Below are 18,810 nucleotides of genomic sequence, written 5' to 3'. Positions count from 1 at the left end.
AAGGCTGGTCTTGGTATAGATTAATCTCTCAGTTTCACCTTGGGGTTTCTGAAATCTTAGCTAACCACGGGGCCCTGTAACATAAGCTTTCGACCACGGGGTCCCTGTGAGGGAATGTGTTGGATTCAGTCTTAGTTTGGACATGAGATGACACAGTGATTATGGGATTAAACCACATTACACAATCTTTCAGGGTATTTCGGCTGTATCAGATGAAAAGTGTTTTACACCATCCCCACATTTCACGGTGCCAAAAAATCACAGATTGTGATGCAGATTAAATTCAAAATGCGTTTGGAGGATGCAGAAGTGGAGAGAGGAGAATCAGTTGTTGTCACAGTCCCTCAGGTTCTCAGACCCATCTCTCCATCTCAATAACTCAGACAGGAGTAGCTTGAGGCGTTTCTGCTTGGCCGCGTGCCCAGGACACTTAAACATCCCTGATGTTAGCATCAAAAAGCACCTTAAACGCAGAGTGATTGGATCATAAAGTGACGAGCAGGTAAACATGACTTTTACGCCACATAATGGCTACAGAGTCCCAGTGTCATCACTTTGTGCTTAATGAGATCGGGCTTGTTAGAGGGACAATATCAGAGAGTGTGTGTGTCAGCTCTTGAGCTTGGCGGCAGGTGGACAGAAGGTAGCGTCATGACAGAGTGAAAGAGTGATTGATGGAGCGAGACCACAATATTTTGACTCCCTTGTTTTTATGTCTATATCTGTGCTACTAAGCCATAAATCTCAGGTCAGCCTTGAAACATGTTGTTATATTTCCACAAGGCTATTTCAAGTCTGTTTAAGCTCTCAACACTTCAGAAACATAAATATACAGGACTCAACAGCATATTTTTCTTGGTGGCGCCTTAAATAAAGCTGTATTATCACAGTTGCTGATTGGGTTACTTTAAAGGTCCCATATCGTGCTCATTTTCATGTTCATACTTGTATTTCGGGTTTCTAATAGAACATGTTTACATGCTGTAATGTTAAAAAAAAAACTTTATTTTCCTCATACTGTCTGCCTGAATATACCTGTATTCACCCTCTGTCTGAAACGCTCCGTTTTAGTGCATTTCAACGAAATTGCAAAGGAATTGCGTTGCTATGCAACAGTTTGGGTCCATGTTTACTTCCTGTCAGCTGATGTTATTCACATACACTGCAACAGGAAATAAACTGGGACACATTTAGAATGTTTATATTTAAAACCTTGTAATTGTCTAAATATTGTATATTTGTGACATCACAAATGGACAGAACGGCTTGTTTCAAACGCACAATTTCTGAATACGGGTTGTGTGTAATTTTCCGTATATTGAATGTTTTGATAGTTTAACAGTATTTATATAGCACTAAAACCTACTTTATAATATAAAAGACCTGAAAATCTCACTTTTTACAATATGTCAGGATTATCCACGATGGATAACAGTTTGTTCAGTGTCCTCCTCTCCACAACAACGTCAAAAGTGTCTGGTTTGCGGCCAATTACGGAGCCGGCCTTCTTAATCAGTTTATTAAGTCTGTTGGTGTCACCGGCTCCGATGCTGCTCAACCAGCAGACTACGGTGAAGTACGGTACACTGGCCACAACAGACTGATAAAAGATTTCCAACATCTTGCTGCACACGTTAAAGGATCTGAGCTTCCTCAGGAAATAGAGTCTGCTCATCCCCTTCTTATAAACAGCCTCAGTATCGGTCACCAGTTTGATCTGTTGTCGACGTGGACGCCCAGGTACTTGTAATCGTTGATTTTGGCGGCCCATGTGGACAAAAGTGGTAGTGTTTTTGAACATCAGAGTCCCTTTAGAAAACCTCTCATTTTTACTGCAGCGGGGTCTAACATTCTGCCCCACTCAGTCCTGGTTCAGGTTCTCCCGTGCCTCCCTTCCCTCCATCAGGCCCAGCAATATGGCCTGCTGGAGTCTCAGCTGAAGGAGTTTCTGGTGAACCTGCATGATTTTGTCTGATTTTGCCGGAATCGGACGCAGTGTGCACCGATAACAGGCATTAAGAAGAACTATATAGAAATAGCCAGTCTCCTCGATGATGGTCTCGTTTGCTTATGGAGGTCATATAGAGGCACCAGTGTTACATTGAGACTGTTTTAGAACCAGTTAAATATTCCTCATAGTAACTTTAATAATCATTTCATTAATCATTACTAATCTAAAGGATGTTTTCCTCTTCTCTCCTTTGCCCACTTGCTCATCATGGACATGTCCAGGTGGTGATAAACTGTGCCATTCCCAAGGGGCTGAAGTACAACCAGGCCACGCAGACCTTCCACCAGTGGCGTGACGCCCGGCAGGTCTACGGCCTCAACTTCGGCAGCAAAGAGGATGCCAACGTATTTGCCAGTGCCATGATGCACGCCCTGGAGGTGCTCAACTCCCAGGACACAGGTAGTTCTGCTTTGTTCGGGTTAGAAATCAGGGTTCCAAAAAGGGTTCTTCTTGAAGGGTGGAGGTTCTACCCAGAACCATTTACTCCTAAAGAATCTTTTTTTTTTTGAAGAAATGTTTTTTCAAGTGTTCTTTGTAAGACTTTGTGATACTTTAAGAACCCTTTTTCTTCAAAAGAACCCTTTTTTGAAGAAAAAGTTTTCCAACGACTGTTGAATGGGTGTTAAAGGATCCTCCCACCCACACCACCAAAAACTGGGATTGTGAACCTTGATTGTCGTGGGTTGCTCTGTTCCACATCAGAACCTTTGCCCTTTAGGAGCCTCACGAGGAACCCTGGGTGGGTTCTAGATGACACCCTTCGGAATATGAAACGGTTATCAGTAGAACCTCCTAGGTGTGTTCTTGGTTGCATCCTTAGAAGGTGCCAAGGTTCTGGATTATGTGTGGAACCATTACACCATAGAGGGGTTCTCTGTAGAACCTCTCATGGGGGGGTTCTGAATGGAACCTTTCACATATGACTCTTTATGTTGGGTTATAGGTAGAACCCTTTGAAAGGGTCCAAAGGGTTTATAAAAGGTTCTACCAGGCACCACGAAGGATTCTCCTATGGGGACAAGCCGAAGAAACCCATATAGTTCCAGTTAGCACCTTTATTTCTAGGAGTGCAGAAAGTAGAGAGATGAAGTTATGACATGCTGCAGAGATTCCTGGTTGAATTGAACCGTCGATGTTGTGGGTATGAGCCTGAACCTTCGGGCTACCTTGATAAAGGAAGCAGTATCTAGTCAGTAGATTTTATCATATTCACTCTTTCTTACTTAGACTTTTGTGGACATTGAGTAGGAGTTTCTGTGTTGTTGGTATAAAAAGGGAAATGAGCACATTTCTCAGTATTTCCTACACAGAGCCTCATTAGAGTTCTCTTGATTTTCTATCAGTTGTTGTTATCACTTTTAAGTAGCTGATCCCAGCTCACTGAGAAAATGTTATCCACCAAAGATTTTGAAAACAATTCCAATTGCGATTATTTTGACTGATATTTTAATTGCGTTATTGCGATATCAGAGGAAATGATAATTATACCCCCGACGTTTGGTGCGATGGTTGACAGTGTGGTGTAGTTGTACCTTTTGGATGTTAGAAGTCCAGGGTGCCCAAAATATTTTTGAGTAACAGGGTTCTATGGGTACCCACGAGTCTCCCCTTTACAGACATGCCCACTGTTCGATAACACTCTGTGTGCAGGAGCTATGAGACACTCCGAGACAGGATAATGCAAGATAACTAAAGACACATGTCAACAGTAAAAACAAGAGTTACTAATGGGCTTACCAGAAACAATGATTAGAGTTAATTCATCACAGGAAGACAGGAGGCTGCAGTTACTACTCGCCTTGACTTTTCTCGATGAAAACGTTCCTTCATAGCCGACAGCCTGAAAGCCCAGCAGGCACTTCATGATAGACGACTCACGGTAACAGCGTCAGTTAATGGGTCTGTGTATTTTCAGCATCATTGAGCATGATTGTTGCTCACATCTGCCAATCAAAGATCACTTATAAGTCCTGCAACTGACCGTGGATCTGAGCATAGCAGGGATGACCTCATGGCAAAGAGGTTCAGTAAGTCACATTCACATTCACACACCTCTGTCATGTTCTGCCACAAATATTGGCAGGGCTGTAACTTCAGTGGTACACCACGACCTTGGTTTTCTGAAACATGCGCTCATTACGTAGCTCCATCCTCTGGCTGTGCGTCTACATTTATCTACGCCTGCCGGAAGGGACAAGAGGGGGAAGCAGGGAGGGAGGGAAGGAGCGCATTGTTACCCAGATGAGTGTTTGCGCTTAGATTTAGTGTCCCAAAAGCGAAGACTAATCTTCAGCTTCACCATGTTTGAGACAGAACTTGCTGCTGATTCCTCTCCTCTCCTCTCCTCTCCTTCTCCTCTCCTCTCCTCTCCTCCCTTTTCTTTCTCTCCTCTCCTCCCTTCTCCTCTCTTTTCCTCCCTTTTCGCTGTCTCTCCTCTCCTCGTCTCTCCTTTCCTCCCTTCTCCTCTCCTTTCCTCCCTGTTCACCGTCTGTCCTCCCTTCTCCTCTCCTCTCCTCTTCTCCCTTCTCCCTTTTCCTCCCTTTTCGCTGTCTCTCCTCGTCTCTCCTTTCCTCCCTTCTCCTCTCCTTTCCTCTCTGTTCACCGTCTGTCCTCCCTTCTCCTCTCCTCTCCTCTTCTCCCTTCTCCTCTTCTCTTCTCTCCTCTCCTCTCTCTTTCTCTCGTCTCCTCATCTCTCCTCCCTTCTCCTCTCCTCTCCTCTCCTCTCCTCTCCTCTCCTCTCCTGTCTCCCTAAGCCATGCCTATCATCACACTCTAATCCCGTCCACTAATTAACCTGATAGTGATGCGGCACGCCTCATTATGCTAATGGTGCTACAAGGTGTGTGTGTGTGTGAGGACGAGAGACAGAACGAGTGGAGGGACATTAAGAGACATTCAAAGAAAGTTAAAGGGAACTTTGACCATATAAAAGTAAACTGTTTGTGTAGTTTTACTTTTAATACATTCTGTTGTCCAGACTAATGATGATACAGTAGAGTAAGCGGTCCTTCAGGGATGGATCCACATCCTCATACTCTGTAGTAATTGTTAGTCGGAGAAGAACAGTCCTACTGATGATCAGCACCTCAGGCCCTCTTCTTATCTTCTCCTTTCTTCCCTTCTCTCTTCTGCAACATTTCCACATTTTACCTCACTAAATCTCTCTATCTCTCTCTCTCTCTCTCTCTCTCTCTCTCTCTCTCTCTCTCTCACGCTGCCTTCCTCCCCCTCTCTCTCCGCCGCGTGCGAGCCAGAGGAAGGCGACCGGTTTCCCCTTCCACCCCACTGTTTTTGCTACCGTATTTCTGTCCTGGCAGCTGCTCTCGCTGGCGCCTAATTCCAGTCGCAGTCATCTGCGGACCTGACAATCGTTCCCGACACGCCCTCCCATCACTCACTTCCTGCCACGTGACAGAAGCGTCGGAATCAGATCCTTCATCAGTCGTATGTGGTGATATGTGCCGTGTGAATGATGCGGAGGAAGCTTTTTTTATGATCCTTTTTTAACGTCTCCGCTGTGATACGACCTCTGCGGCCGGATGCCACAACATCTTTACTGTATTACATTAGCATGTTCCACACAAGGACCAGATGGAAGCTGCCATCTGTTTGACTTGTTCTGCGGTTCTGCCGCTAGCACGTAAACAAGTGTTGATTTACGGCGCGCAAGTGCAATAAATGCTTTAAAGTAGCTATCTAAGCTTTTATCTAAAGTGCTTTAGAGTACCGGTAATTATTAGTGACCTGATCCAGGCAGTGTTCACACTCTGCAGGACCAGTTCAATAATCAATGGAGTCATAAATCGTCTAAGGTACCACCAGTCCACAGTCGGCCCCGGCCGGCGAGGACGGTTAAATGGAACAAGACAAATGGTCTGTGAGCTAGCTTCGGAACGGAGCATCATTTCTGCAGCTGCTTAAACATTTACAGTATCTTCACCTTTATGGGCCTGATTCATATTATGCTGGCGGTCTGTTTTTTACTCTTGTCTTGGGGCCTGAGAGCTCTGAACACATTTATAAGAATCTGTTTACTGTAAGGGAGAGTGGAAAAGAGATGAGAAGGAATATTAATCTAAATATTATCTCTTCCTTTTTAAAGCTGTACTTTAGGGGTCTCTTTCATTTTTTCTTGTCCTGTTTTACAGAATGCGCAGTGCAAGTGATTAGTAAATGATACTTTTATCATGACGTGGTGTTTCATTAACCCTCTGAGACCCACAATAGACCCGTTTTTGTCTTCTTTTAGGGGGGGTACAGGTGGTCTTTAGCAGGTCAACAGTAGATGTCACATAGAAGTGGTGTAAATCATCTGAAAGCTGAGAACCTGAAGATTTGGTGCTGAAAATAACACATCTATACTGCATTCAAAAAACTGCATGTTTTTTGGCCCAAACTGCATGTGATTATCATAAAGTAGGCATGTCTGTAAAGCGGAGACTCGTGGGTACCCATAGAACCATTGAGTTATTATTAAGAGGCGTTAAATCTCTGCTCAGTAAAATGACCATTGGGTGAAGGTAAATTACAACGATATCATGATGCGTTCAAATGTAATCTTTTAAAATACAATTTTTGGCAAAATGACCATTGGGTGAAGGTAAATTACAACGTTATCACGATGCGTTCAAATGTAATCTTTTAAAATACAATTTTTGGCGAAAAACTTGAATAAATCCAGTTGTTTGAAGGACATGTTATCACATCAATATAAAATAGATATTAGAGAGGGAATTATGAACTGTTTAACTTCCTAACACCTTACCAAGATTTATTTTAATCAAAGTATATATTTAAATAATCATAATCATTTGAAATAAGTGTTTTTATGCAAATAACCACTATAGATGCCAATAACAAAGTCCAGTACTGTGTACAGTACCCTCCCTCCTCCCAAAAATAGGGCTCTCCCAGAAGCCACGGTGTAATTCAAACACTGTAATTTACAGTGTATATAATGTTTTTTATGTAAAATATATCAAACATTGAATGACTTCAGATCTAAAATGTTATTCCTTCATTTAGTGCAGAGATTTCAGAAGTGGCAGACAAAATAAAATACTGTACTTGTCTGCCACAGTGGCAGGAAGTGAAGAAAGTTCATTTCAGACCCTGATCGTGATGGTATCGATTCGGAGATACAGTAGGTGCGTCGTCCCAGCTCTGGTAGTTGCAGGGGCCCAATATGAGCCCCGGTGAATATGAATGCACTGAAACAGAACCAGAGACCAGCAGCTCATTAACACCAACTCACAAGCATTTCCTTCTCTCTGATCTTTCTCCATAATGTTGAATCAAGAATGTGTGTGTCTTTGTGTGTGTGTGCGTCTGCTCATCTAAGGCATGAAGGAATGTGTGAGTAAGCTATTGAACAAAGCACAGAATAGTTTCCATCTTAGGGAAGCAAGTGGATGTGGCGACCGCTGACATGTGGAAAGTATGTGTGTGTGCATCTCTTAGGGCTCTTAGAATCATGACACACACACTCTCAGAGCTTTGATGTGTCTGTATACAGTATGTGCACACCACACACACACATTTCATCACCTGGCCTTACATCAGTGAAACCAGCTGTCTTCGTCGCCCACAGTATGTGTCGAGTCAGAAGGACGGTCTCTTCCTCTGAGTCGGGGTGAAATGACGTTGTTTCAAAACCGCGAGCTCGCGCACGGCCGAGCGCAGATCTGTGTTTATCTGTGTTACTCTTTTCTCCTAAAAAGGCTAAAGTAGAGCGGGATCAGGGAGAGGGAGGGATGACGGGTCACAGGACGCCGGGCGTCTGTCTGTGTTGTGGTCTGGCCAATAATCCTCTCCTGTCAGGTCAGGGCAGAGGAGGAAACAGAAAGTGATGGATAGATTTGTGTATAAATGTGACTCCCTGATTCTCTTACAGGAAACAAGTTTTGGAAAGACAGTGTCACGTTCAAGGATTAAACATGAGTGTGTCCTATATATCTCCCCCACTCTTTCTGAAACCTAGCCCTGTTGAACAAAGGCTGTCCTGGCGTGACCTGTGTGGTTGCATGGGATGTGTGTGTAAGTGCTAGCAGCTGCTTATAAAAGCGCTTTGTGTTGGAAAGGCTGCAGGAGGATGTGACTAGCAGCATGATTGCCTCATCTATCGGTGGGAATGGATGAAGTGCAGCACCCCCTGCAGCAACATGTCTCTCTTCTTCTCACACACACACACACACATATATTCTTATTATTGATGAATACATTTTTTTTTATTAATTGATCAAAGTCTATAAAATATCATATAATAGTGAATTTTTTTTATTTTGTCTGACGAACGGTCCAAAATGTCTTAAATTTACAATTATATAAAACAAAGAAACCAGGGTATATTTGTTTTGTTTTTTCCTGATAAATATCTGAAATGATGGATTGATAAATTTCCTGTTCAATGTATTGAATTACTGCAGTATAATAGACGGGTTTCTTGCATACAAACATTACTGGCTGCGTGTGGATTCAGGGGACAAAACCGCTTTGGCAGCCGTTGTAATCATGAAGATTTGGCATTGTTGATATATTCTTGTTGACGATACTAGACCCCTGCAGAGTCCGATTACCAGATACCATTATCGTATGACGTATTAGTGTGAGTGTGAGATTTGTTTATTATTATCACCTGTTATGAAATGGGTAACGTTAGATCAGACAAACCAGCTGAATATTGTTTGTGCAACATGAGGATCAAACTGAACAAAATCATTCCAAAAGAGAGATATCAACCAGCGACAAGACATGACATGTAAAACAACTGAAATTAAAAGTCAAGCTTTGGCATATTTGAGGTTTAACTGCACATCTTGCAGTCCGGGCTCCTTAGTGTTTTTCAGAAACACAGTTAAGTTAAGGTTTTACAGCTACCATAAGGAACTTTCATTTTGTGTTGGTTGTGGCGGTCTCTGTGGACAAAAATGGTAATGTTTCCGTGCACCAGGGTCCCTTTAGAAAACCTCTCATTTTACTGCAGCAGGGTCTGACAGTCTGCCCCGCTCAGTCCTGGTTCTGGTTCTCCCGTGCCTCCCTTCCCTCTAACGGGCCCAGCAATACGGCCAGGGCCTCCAGCGGCGTGGTGTCTGTGTTGGCTCCCAGTGAGGGGACCGTCGGAACAGCGAGGTGAAGCTCTGCTTCTGGCTGGAGGAGAAGGAGGAGCCGCTGCTGCCGGACTGCAGTTCGATCTGCGTCGGGCTGGTCGCTGCCGGAGGCCCCCGCTGGAGGCCCCCCGCTGGAGGCCCCCGCTGGAGGCCCCGTCTGCAGTCTGAGCTGAAGGAGTTTCTGGTGAACCTGCATGATTTCGTTTTACTTTGCTCGGAATCAGACCAGGTGGCACCGATGACAAGAACTAAATACAGATAGACAATCTTCTCGCTGATGTTCTCGTTTACTCATATAGAGAGTCATATAGAGGCATCAGACTGTTTCATAACCACAGTAACTTTAAGTCATGCATACTAATGTTTTGGCTTTGATGATGTCAATATTTGAAAAGACACCAATATTTAAATAGAAAGCATAATAGAGCCAGGTGTGGATTCTTGTGTCAGCAGCATTCCCAGACTTGGCAGTAGCTTGTCTCCACGGAGTCATGTGAAAAAAAATGGTCATTTATTTTCAGTCTTTATGGCCCCTGGCAACAGTAGACCATGTGGGGGGGGGGGGTTTAAACCTGAGAGAGGTAGAGACACATAGAGGGACACTTCACCCCCGTCCCATAGAGACAGCCGACGTTGTTTTTACAGGTCAGGACGGGTGAAAGCGCGGTGTAAACATTCAGGGGTACGGCACCCCCCCCGCCGACAGGGCACCACATCAGTCTGGCATGTGTTTGTGCTCATCGGATCGTGACAGCGCGTGACCACCCCCCCTCCCCTCCCAACCCTCCATCTGTCCACCTGCCCCACTTTTCTGTTTTCTTGATGAGCTCACAGTCTCTGGCAGCAGATCCCAGGTTGGCAAAGTGGCAGACGTAACACGCTGCTACATAGCTGGGCAGCAGCAGAGAGAGACTCAGACATCAGAGAGGAGGAGACAGAGATTCTGGGAAGAGAGTAAGGCTCGGAAAGAAAATGCAAAGAAGTGAGCAGGTAAAGAGAGAATAGGACAGTTGTGTGCAACAGGACAGTGGAAAAGTAAGAGAGAGGAAAAGGAAAGCTCAGAGGTCGCCAGCTTTGTGTATATTTTCTGACTACTGCTGCTGGAGGACCCCCTAAGGCCTCATCACTGAGGTATCCACAGACATGCCTGCCGCGTGGAGAGTTCACAGATTCCCCCAGGATCGACAGAAGATCAGCCGCGCTCAAATCACCCTCAGGAGTGAGTAGGACAGAACTGTTTGTTGGCTTTGTGTGCGAGTATATCGGTTTTCATAAAGGCAACTCCTGTGTGTATCTGTTTAGTCTTCGATTATGAACGACGTGACTCGGATTGAACTGCAATTTAGGTTTGTTTGGGTAAAACGGCTGCTGAAGCAATTAATTCAATGAATCAGTCGACAGTCCTTTATCACCGTTCTCTGGTGCCTGGTACGTATACTGTAATTGTGAGGATCTTTCACATCACTGTAAGCGGAATCTTTTGGGTTTTGGACTGGGTCAGACAAAATAAGAAATTTGAAGACTAGTAGCAGCTCTAGTAATAACAACAATGTATGGAGACCAGTATCAGTTGTCAGTGATGCACCAATCCAGTAGTGTCTCGCTGCAGAGCTCCAGGCTCTGGCCCACCTCTAGCGCCGGAAATCACGTGGGTTATCACGTGTTAAGGTGGAAAACCACAAGTGTTTACCGCGTTTTCTTATCAATAAATAATGTTTATATTATGTCACTGTATTATATTGCGCAGTGTGTTGTTTAATCGTGCTAATCCTTAATGAAGTAGCCTAATCAGTGTTTATTTAATAATAAAAATGAAATGCACATTTATAATCCGGAAAGTGTCCTGAGCTTCTGATTCGCTGAATGGGTTTATGTGCCTTTAATGATACTCGATCCTTATTCTAGGGATCGAAACACGACAACTGCCTTTTAGTCGTTTTAGTAATCTCTGAAACACAATTCTAAACGTTCTAGTACAGGGGTGGGCAAACTTTTTGGCTCAGGGGCCACAATTAAAATTTGACAGACGGGCCGGGCCAGTATCAGATGGATGGAGAGTGTTTGTGTGAACTAATATAAATTACAAGTAAAAGCCATTAACTAAAATGTAAAAAAAACTTACATTAATTTCAGTGGGAACAGTGTTGTTGGTCACCCTTTTTTGCCAGTGCATCAAAGTTTGGTGTCAGTTTGGTTGTGGCAATTCTAAACCAATCCCACCTACCGCGCACAGAGGTTTAAGGGAAAAACAGTACGTGCGTGTGCGTGTGTGTGTGTGTGTGTGTGTGTGTGTGTTTAAATGTTTACCCGTTCGGTCCCATGAGCCTCAGACACATTTCAGCCCGGAAGCGATGCCTCTGTGGAGACTTCCCCTGATTGGCTACAGAGCCGTTCTGTGATTTCATTGGTTCAAGTTGCGCTCTAGTTGTCATGTAGCAACAGTGTAGGAAAGGCTGGAGGGAGGACTGACCACAGTTGCCATGGTCTCCTGATCCATGAAGGAGAGGTTCAAGTTTAACATGTTCATGTGTTTGTCAATAGTGTGTACTGTGTGTAGAGTTCATTGGCAAGCCAACTTCCTCAGAGACAGCAAGGCTCCAGGTCAGCTCTGATTGGTTGTTATCCTCCGGTCTGTGAAATCTTGTAAATGCCATTAGGAGGACAACGGAGGACACATGATTTTTTTCCAGATTACCTGTCTCATGCACTGCTGTCAGGATATAGTGACCGTTTTATAACACTAGACATAAAACAGGCATGAAAATCTGTAGAAGCCAGGACAGGTTTTTCGGAAATCGTCAAGACTGATCACATTGTTCAAGTAAAATGTCGCATTCCAGTCTAACGTCTGAAAATGATCTGCTTCCATCTCTTGTAAGAGAGCTTCTCAACAACTTTGTTGAGCATTCAGACCAGGCAGAAAAGGATTTTTACATAATATGAGATAAAAAAAATTATTACCAAGCCGTCGTCTGACATGTCGTCTGTTGAGCTGAGACGGATGTGAACTACCGTCGGTTGTGTGTTAAGGCTGTAAGTCGTCTGTATTTCAAATCAAATCAACGTTTATTTTTCACATACGCGGTCATACACGGCACAACGTGTCGTGAAATTCCTCTGTGTCTAACTCCAGAAGCAACTATTAAATATAAAAAAATAGAATAGTATAAAATAAAGTAAACAATAATAGCAAGTAACCAACACAGAAGAATGTCCAAATCCCAGACTTTGTAATTTTCGGCCCATAAAACTCCAAATTCAACTCCTAGAGCTCGTACCAAAACCAACACTCCTACGTGCATGACATGCCACTGACCATAATTGCATATTTGCTGAGATCTCTAGAAGTTTTAGGCAGGCATCAAACATGCTCTGACGGATAAAATATCTGTATAAAATATGCTTTTAGCTCTGATGATGAACTATATAGGCCTGCCAGTGGCACACTCAAGTCAAGTCGAGTCAATTGTATTTGTATTGCCCAAAATCACAAATCATAAAGTTGCCTCATGGGAGCTTTTCAATCTGTACAGGATACGACACCCTCTGTCCTTTACAGTACGACCCTCTCATCGGATAAAGAAAAACTTAACCAAAAATAAACCTTTTAACAGGGAAAAAAATGGAAGAAAGCTCAGGAAGAGCAACAGAGGAGGCATCCCCCTTCCAGGATGGACAGACGTGTAATAGATGTCGTCTGTACAGAGTAACAATACAATGAAAAAACAACATAGACAATCCATATGACAAATAACAATACATATAATGTGAACATATGTGGGAAGGTGGATCCAGAAGGATGTCTAGTAGCCTCCCGGCGTCGCCAAACAGATAGAGCCAGAGCAACACGATCTCCTCTCCACGCCAACCAGGTAGAGCCAGAGCAACACGACCTCCTCTCCACGCCAGATAGATAGAGCCAGAGCAACACAACCACCTCTCCACGCCAGATAGATAGAGCCAGAGCAACACGACCACCGCTCCACGCCGAATAGATAGAGCCAGAGCAACACGACCACCTCTCCACGCCGAATAGATAGAGCCAGAGCAACACGACCACCTCTCCACGCCGAATAAATAGAGCCAGAGCAACACGACCACCGCTCCACGCCGAATAGATAGAGCCAGAGCAACACGACCACCTTTCCATACCAGATAGATAGAGCCAGAGCAACACAACCACCTCTCCACGCCAGATAGATAGAGCCAGAGCAACACGACCACCTCTCCACGCCGAATATACTCCTTCCTCTCCATCTGAAACTTCCCCTTGCTATTTACTTCTGACAAAAAAAGAGTCTTTTCACAATTTATTGAGCGTTCCCGGCCAGTTGTGAATGATCGATCGGAGACTCATCTCACCAGAGAAGCTGATGGGGCAGATTTTGTGCACAGCTGCCTCCTCCCGTGCTTCTTTCCTCATTTCCCCCCTCATTTCCTCCCCACTCCATCATGATCTTTTCTCTTTCTTTATTGTTTGTTACAATGAACGATGCGTGTAGAAAGAAATGGCTGGAAAGCTACATCTGTCTGTGTTGCTGTCTGGCTGCATATCTCACACGCTCAAGTTCAAAGGATTTTTTTTCGTTGCCATTAGCCCTGGCGAGCTGATGATGAGTCATGCAGTGATATATAATTCATGGCAGTATTGGTTTTGTGTGTCTAAAAAAATGCTTATGGGTGAGTTGGAGGTAGCAGCTACACATCCCAGCCAGCCTTTTCCCTGCCTTCATCTCAGTTCACCGATGAGGAGCAAGAATATATATAAATTCTATAATATGACAGTGCCTTTTGAAGTTCTGTAGTTTGAGTTAATCGTGAATTAAAAGGGAAATCTCTGATATATAATTTGGGCCCATCACTCACGGTGTACCATTCATGACATGCATCTTTAAGATTGTAGCAGTCATAAGCTTCTTTTATTTGTTCTGCCAAAAAGCCCCTTGTAATTCTGCTTTTGACTCTCTGCCAAGCAGCAACCTCCTGGTCTGAGAAGTGAAGCCAATGCCGAAGTGCCTTGAATCTGCATTCTTTCTAACGGCCAGCATGGGGCGACTCCTCTGGTTGCTAAAAGAAGTCTGATTGTATAGAAGTCTATGAGAAAATGAGCCTACTTCTCACTTGATTTATTACCTCAGTAAACATTGTAAACATGAGTTTATGGTCTCAATCGCTAGTTTCAAGTCTTCTTCAATACAGCATGATGTTCATTTAGTAAATTATGGTCCCATTTAGAGTCAAATAGACAGTAAAGCAGGGGATGCTTTAGGGCAGGGCTACCTTGTGATTGACAGGTCGCTACCAGCACATTGGAGTTTTTGTTTTAGAACTTTAACCCTTTCACAGTTCAGTTCATTTCATGAAAATTAAAGGTTCTCTGTACGATATCTAGAGCATTAATATAGCATCAAACAACTATTGTCTATATGAAGATATAGAGGAGTAATGTCTACCTGAGCAGAGAATGAAGTCTCTCCCCCTCTGTGTGTGTTGTAAACCAAGCTTCTATCTGCTTTTTGTTAACATAGCCGGGCCGGCCGCGCGTGCTTTTAGTGCATGTTAGTGCATGTTAGTGCATGTGAGCGTGCCCCACTGGGCTAGCTAATGGCCGCCACTCCGCACTGCACTGAGGCAGCGCGGCGCGGAAGCGTAGCACCCACCCTCAGGTTTCCCCTCCAGGTTAAAAAATGTTAACTCTGTCAGCACTTTAGCTTTTGTTTCCACTGTTAGCACCGTTAGCTCTGGCTCAGCCATGTTGAGAGCCGTGTGGAGGCAATAGAAACGCTCCCAATCATGCATTTAGCACCTTTAATTGTAGCACTTTTGGTCACCTAAAAAATGTATTATTTACCATTGGGTTGTACTTATCTCCACCCTCTCGTGTCACTTCTGGTTGTAAATAACCAAAATGGTGACGGCCAAAATGCCAAACCGTAGTCCACAACCCAATGGGGGACTACATCCACTTCTTGTATAAAGTCTATGCTCTCTGCAGTCTCTCATTATTTAGGCTTTTGCATCTGAGAGTGGCGCCTTTCCTCAACTTCTGACAGTTATTATTGACTCAAAATAAAATAATTAAAAATGTTTTATTATTATTATTATTTACAATGGAGAATATTCTCCATCTCTCCTCAACACAATTTGGACGTCGTATTGTTGCCAAAAAGATTTGTGTCTCGTCTGACCACATCACATTCTCCCAGTAATCTACAGGCAAATGTTGCCTACAAACAAGCTTCAACGGGCCTTTTCTTTTAAGTAATGGAGTCTTCCAGGGTGGTTGTGCATGGAGACAGTGGCGGTGGAGTGCTTTGCATATAGTTCTGTTTGTGACCACTGTAGCTGCTGCTTCCAGGTCTTTCCGGAGCTCTTCTCAAGTCGTTGGGCTACTCTTCCGACTAACTTTCTGACCGCCTGGTCGGAAATCTTGAGAGGAGCTCCCGTGCGGGTACAGTTGATGGTTGAGTGATGTTCCTTCCACTTGTAAATAACAGCCTCAGTGGTGCTTATAGGAACATTTAGGAGTTGGGAAATCTATTGGTATCCAGTGCCATTGATATGTTGCTCAACAATGTTGTTATGAAGGTCTTGGGAGAGCTCTTTGCCTCTACCCATCATGAGATGTTTCATGTGTCACAGCTTGGTAACAAATGACTTGTTTACTTGCATTCCGAGTTGGGTGACCCTTTTTTCAAAGAGTGGAAACCTACCAACGTGCATTAACCTAGCTAATTTTAATTGGTTGGTTTACTGATTTTTCTTACTTTGGTCAATACTTTTTTTCTTGTGTCCACTTTATTGCACATAACTTTTGTTTGGAATGTTTGGATTGGAATGTTATGATTTCTTTACCTGTGTTTTTGGGTTAATACCAATGTCTTGTCTAAATTTCGTGTGAATAGATGCGTTGGAAATATGTTTAATGAAAAAATTGTTGACGTGTTAAAATAAAGAAAAACAGGAAATGTCCACCTTTGAGATGCTGGAACCAGCAAATTTGTGGTATTTGTCCTTGAAATATGACTTGAACGGCAATCTGTTATTGAACTAGTTGCAGGTCTGGATGCTTTTGGCCCACTTGTTGTTTGTCCCAGGTCCATGCATACTAACCCATCCTCTCCCCTAATACCCCAGTGGACACCCCAGTGTTTACTTCAACCACTCAAGGTCGTCTAATAGGCCGGGCCACTTGTTGCCGGGCAGATCCGAAACTATAATAAGTACATGTTTGCATGTTGTGTCACTCTGACACATGATCCCCCTCGCCTGACACTGGTTTCAGGATGGTCCCTGCCATGTCACTGAGACATTCTAACAGGGCAGTGGGTTGGAATCCAATATCCAGCAGTCATCCATAGGAGGTGAGGATGGCAGAGGTGTGGATGTCGGTATCCTACTGCCCTTCTAGACATCCCGACTCCCCCGAGCCCCAAAATAATCCCCCGACTTGTAGGACACCATGAAGGAGTCAAAGATAGACACAGAAACAGACCTACAGTTATAGAATCCAATGCTTATTAAGATATTAATGTACTTTGATAGAGAAAGAGGACCTATGATAACCTATGATAATGCTAATCCCGCGTGAATCAAACCCTTGACCTTAAACAACTGCATTCAGGGTGACAAATAAACCAAGAGAATTTCATCATCCTTTGTTGCTGAAAGTTCACTCATCAATTCATCACCTCATAAATGATTTAACGGGCTTCCCAGAGGCCTAGCTTCTGCACAATGTGTGGATTTAGGAAAAATATAAGAACCAAGCCGATGGTCAGCTGTCGGGACAGTTTTGGGGGCGTCGGTGAGCGTCTGTCGGCATACTTTTTGAGGTATGTCCCGCACTGTCGGCTCTAGTCTGCCCGTGTCTGAGGTTTTTTGGCCGATCGCCTGCTGGTTGGCAGATGTTATTCATTTCACACAGGCGCAGAACACGGAACATGGTAACTGGCCGTCGGCCGTTGTCTTCGCGGTGTGTTCAAATGCAACTTGTCGGCCAAGACAAAGGCGACGTGAGGCGACGCGACGGTAGGCCTTCATCGCCAATAGTTCTTTGATGTTGGCTTGCTGTGTCTGGGCATTAATGGTGCAGTGTGTAACATCTGGCAGCATCTAGCGGTGAGGTTGCAGATTGCGACCTCTCCCGTGCCCCGAGCGTTTAGAAGAACTACGGTGGCCGACATGAAAACGCAAATAGCCCTATCTAAAGTTGTTGTAAGATTAGTGTAGGTCATTTGGAGAATAGCAGAGCCAGTGTGTGTGTGTGTGTGTGTTCAGGGAAGTGAGTGGCGAAGCAAGAGAGAGAGAGAGTGGTGACGTCACTTTACAAGATGAGGCCTAAGGACATGACTTACCGTAAAAGTCCTTGAATCACAATAAACAAGACATTGAAATTCATTAAGAAGTCCTTGAATTTAATAGCAGATAGCGAGCGTGAGCTTTGAATTCCCCTTCGTACTGTAATAACGGTGAGGTTGTTCTAAAGTAATGAGGTTAACGGAGGTGGATGTGAGGGCGAGGAGAGATAACAACTGACGAGGAGAGTTGGAGGCCAAATAGAGAATATGAAGTAGGTCTATAGTGTGCCAGGCAGCCCATTTTCGTTGGCCATCTAGTATAATGGTTATTGATAGAACGTCCTAATCAGACCTCTAAGAACCATTTCACCTTCTTGTTCTACTGGAAACACTGATGTCAGCAGGAAGCAGGAGGAGGAAGATGAAGCAGCAGAAGAGCCGTTAGGAAGGCACGTTCCCAAAAGAAGCTTTGATTCTTCAGACATTGATTTGATTCTGCCTGCTATGCACTCTGTTTGGTATTCAGTCTACAGTCACAGGTGGTTTGGGCTCTTACATCTAGAGTAGGAAATCGGTAGTAACTGGACATAACACATATTTGGTCGTTCTTTTAGGACTAGGAGTAAAGTGCAATTTATCAACTCTGTTAACCTGGAAAGTGTTAACCTATCTCTGCCAATATTTAGGAGAGCTCCAGAGAGGCCCAAACCTGTTGGGAGCTGCCAGGAGACGGCTCCATGTATAAGCTTATTGTTAGCTGACAAGAACTGTACTGAACTATGTCACTCTTCAGTGCTTCGTAGAGGTAATGCACCCGACAAGGACTTGTATTTGTATTAATTATGATGAAGGATATCTCAACGAAATTTCAACTAGGGCTGCACGATGTATCGTTTCAGCGTCGACATTGCGATATGCGCAACAGTCACATCGCAAGATGTGCGATGTCGGCAAATTAACTCAAACACTTCATGCTACGACTTCTTTTGCTGCTTGATACAAAAGGAAACTCCCACAATTCTCAGTTTCCATGACTAATCCAATGTTTCCCACAGTCTTTGTAGACCCGCCACATTTTCATAATGAACCGTTTATATTTTAATAGGGTTGTCAATTGATTAAAATATTTAATCGTGATTAATCACAAATTAATCTCACATTTGTTATCTGTTCAAAATGTACCTTAAAGGGAGATTTGTCTAGTATTTAATGCTCTTATCAACATGGGAGTGGACAAATATGCTGCTTTATGTAAGTGTATGTATATATTTATTATTGTAAATCAATTAACAACACAAAACAATGACAAATATTGTCCAGAAACCCCCACAGGTACTGCATACTGCAGCCCGACAGGCATCAACAGCTGTCAGTGTGTCAGTGTGCTGACTTG

At 43.8% G+C, this 18,810-nt stretch overlaps 1 protein-coding gene across 1 annotated transcript in view; it reads left to right on the top strand.

Moving 5' to 3' along the window:
• The window catches only part of enah (ENAH actin regulator), a 111,559-nt gene that overhangs the window by 28,405 nt on the left and 64,344 nt on the right, over positions 1-18,810 (top strand). The window contains 1 exon segment of the mRNA XM_037751708.1: positions 2,233-2,410. Within this exon segment, the coding sequence (XP_037607636.1) occupies positions 2,233-2,410 (178 nt within the window).

The sequence above is a fragment of the Sebastes umbrosus genome, chromosome 18 (genome assembly GCF_015220745.1).
Source record: "Sebastes umbrosus isolate fSebUmb1 chromosome 18, fSebUmb1.pri, whole genome shotgun sequence".
NCBI lineage: Eukaryota > Metazoa > Chordata > Actinopteri > Perciformes > Sebastidae > Sebastes > Sebastes umbrosus.
Note: the sequence above shows the minus strand (reverse complement) of the source record. Positions and strands in the feature narration are given on the sequence as shown.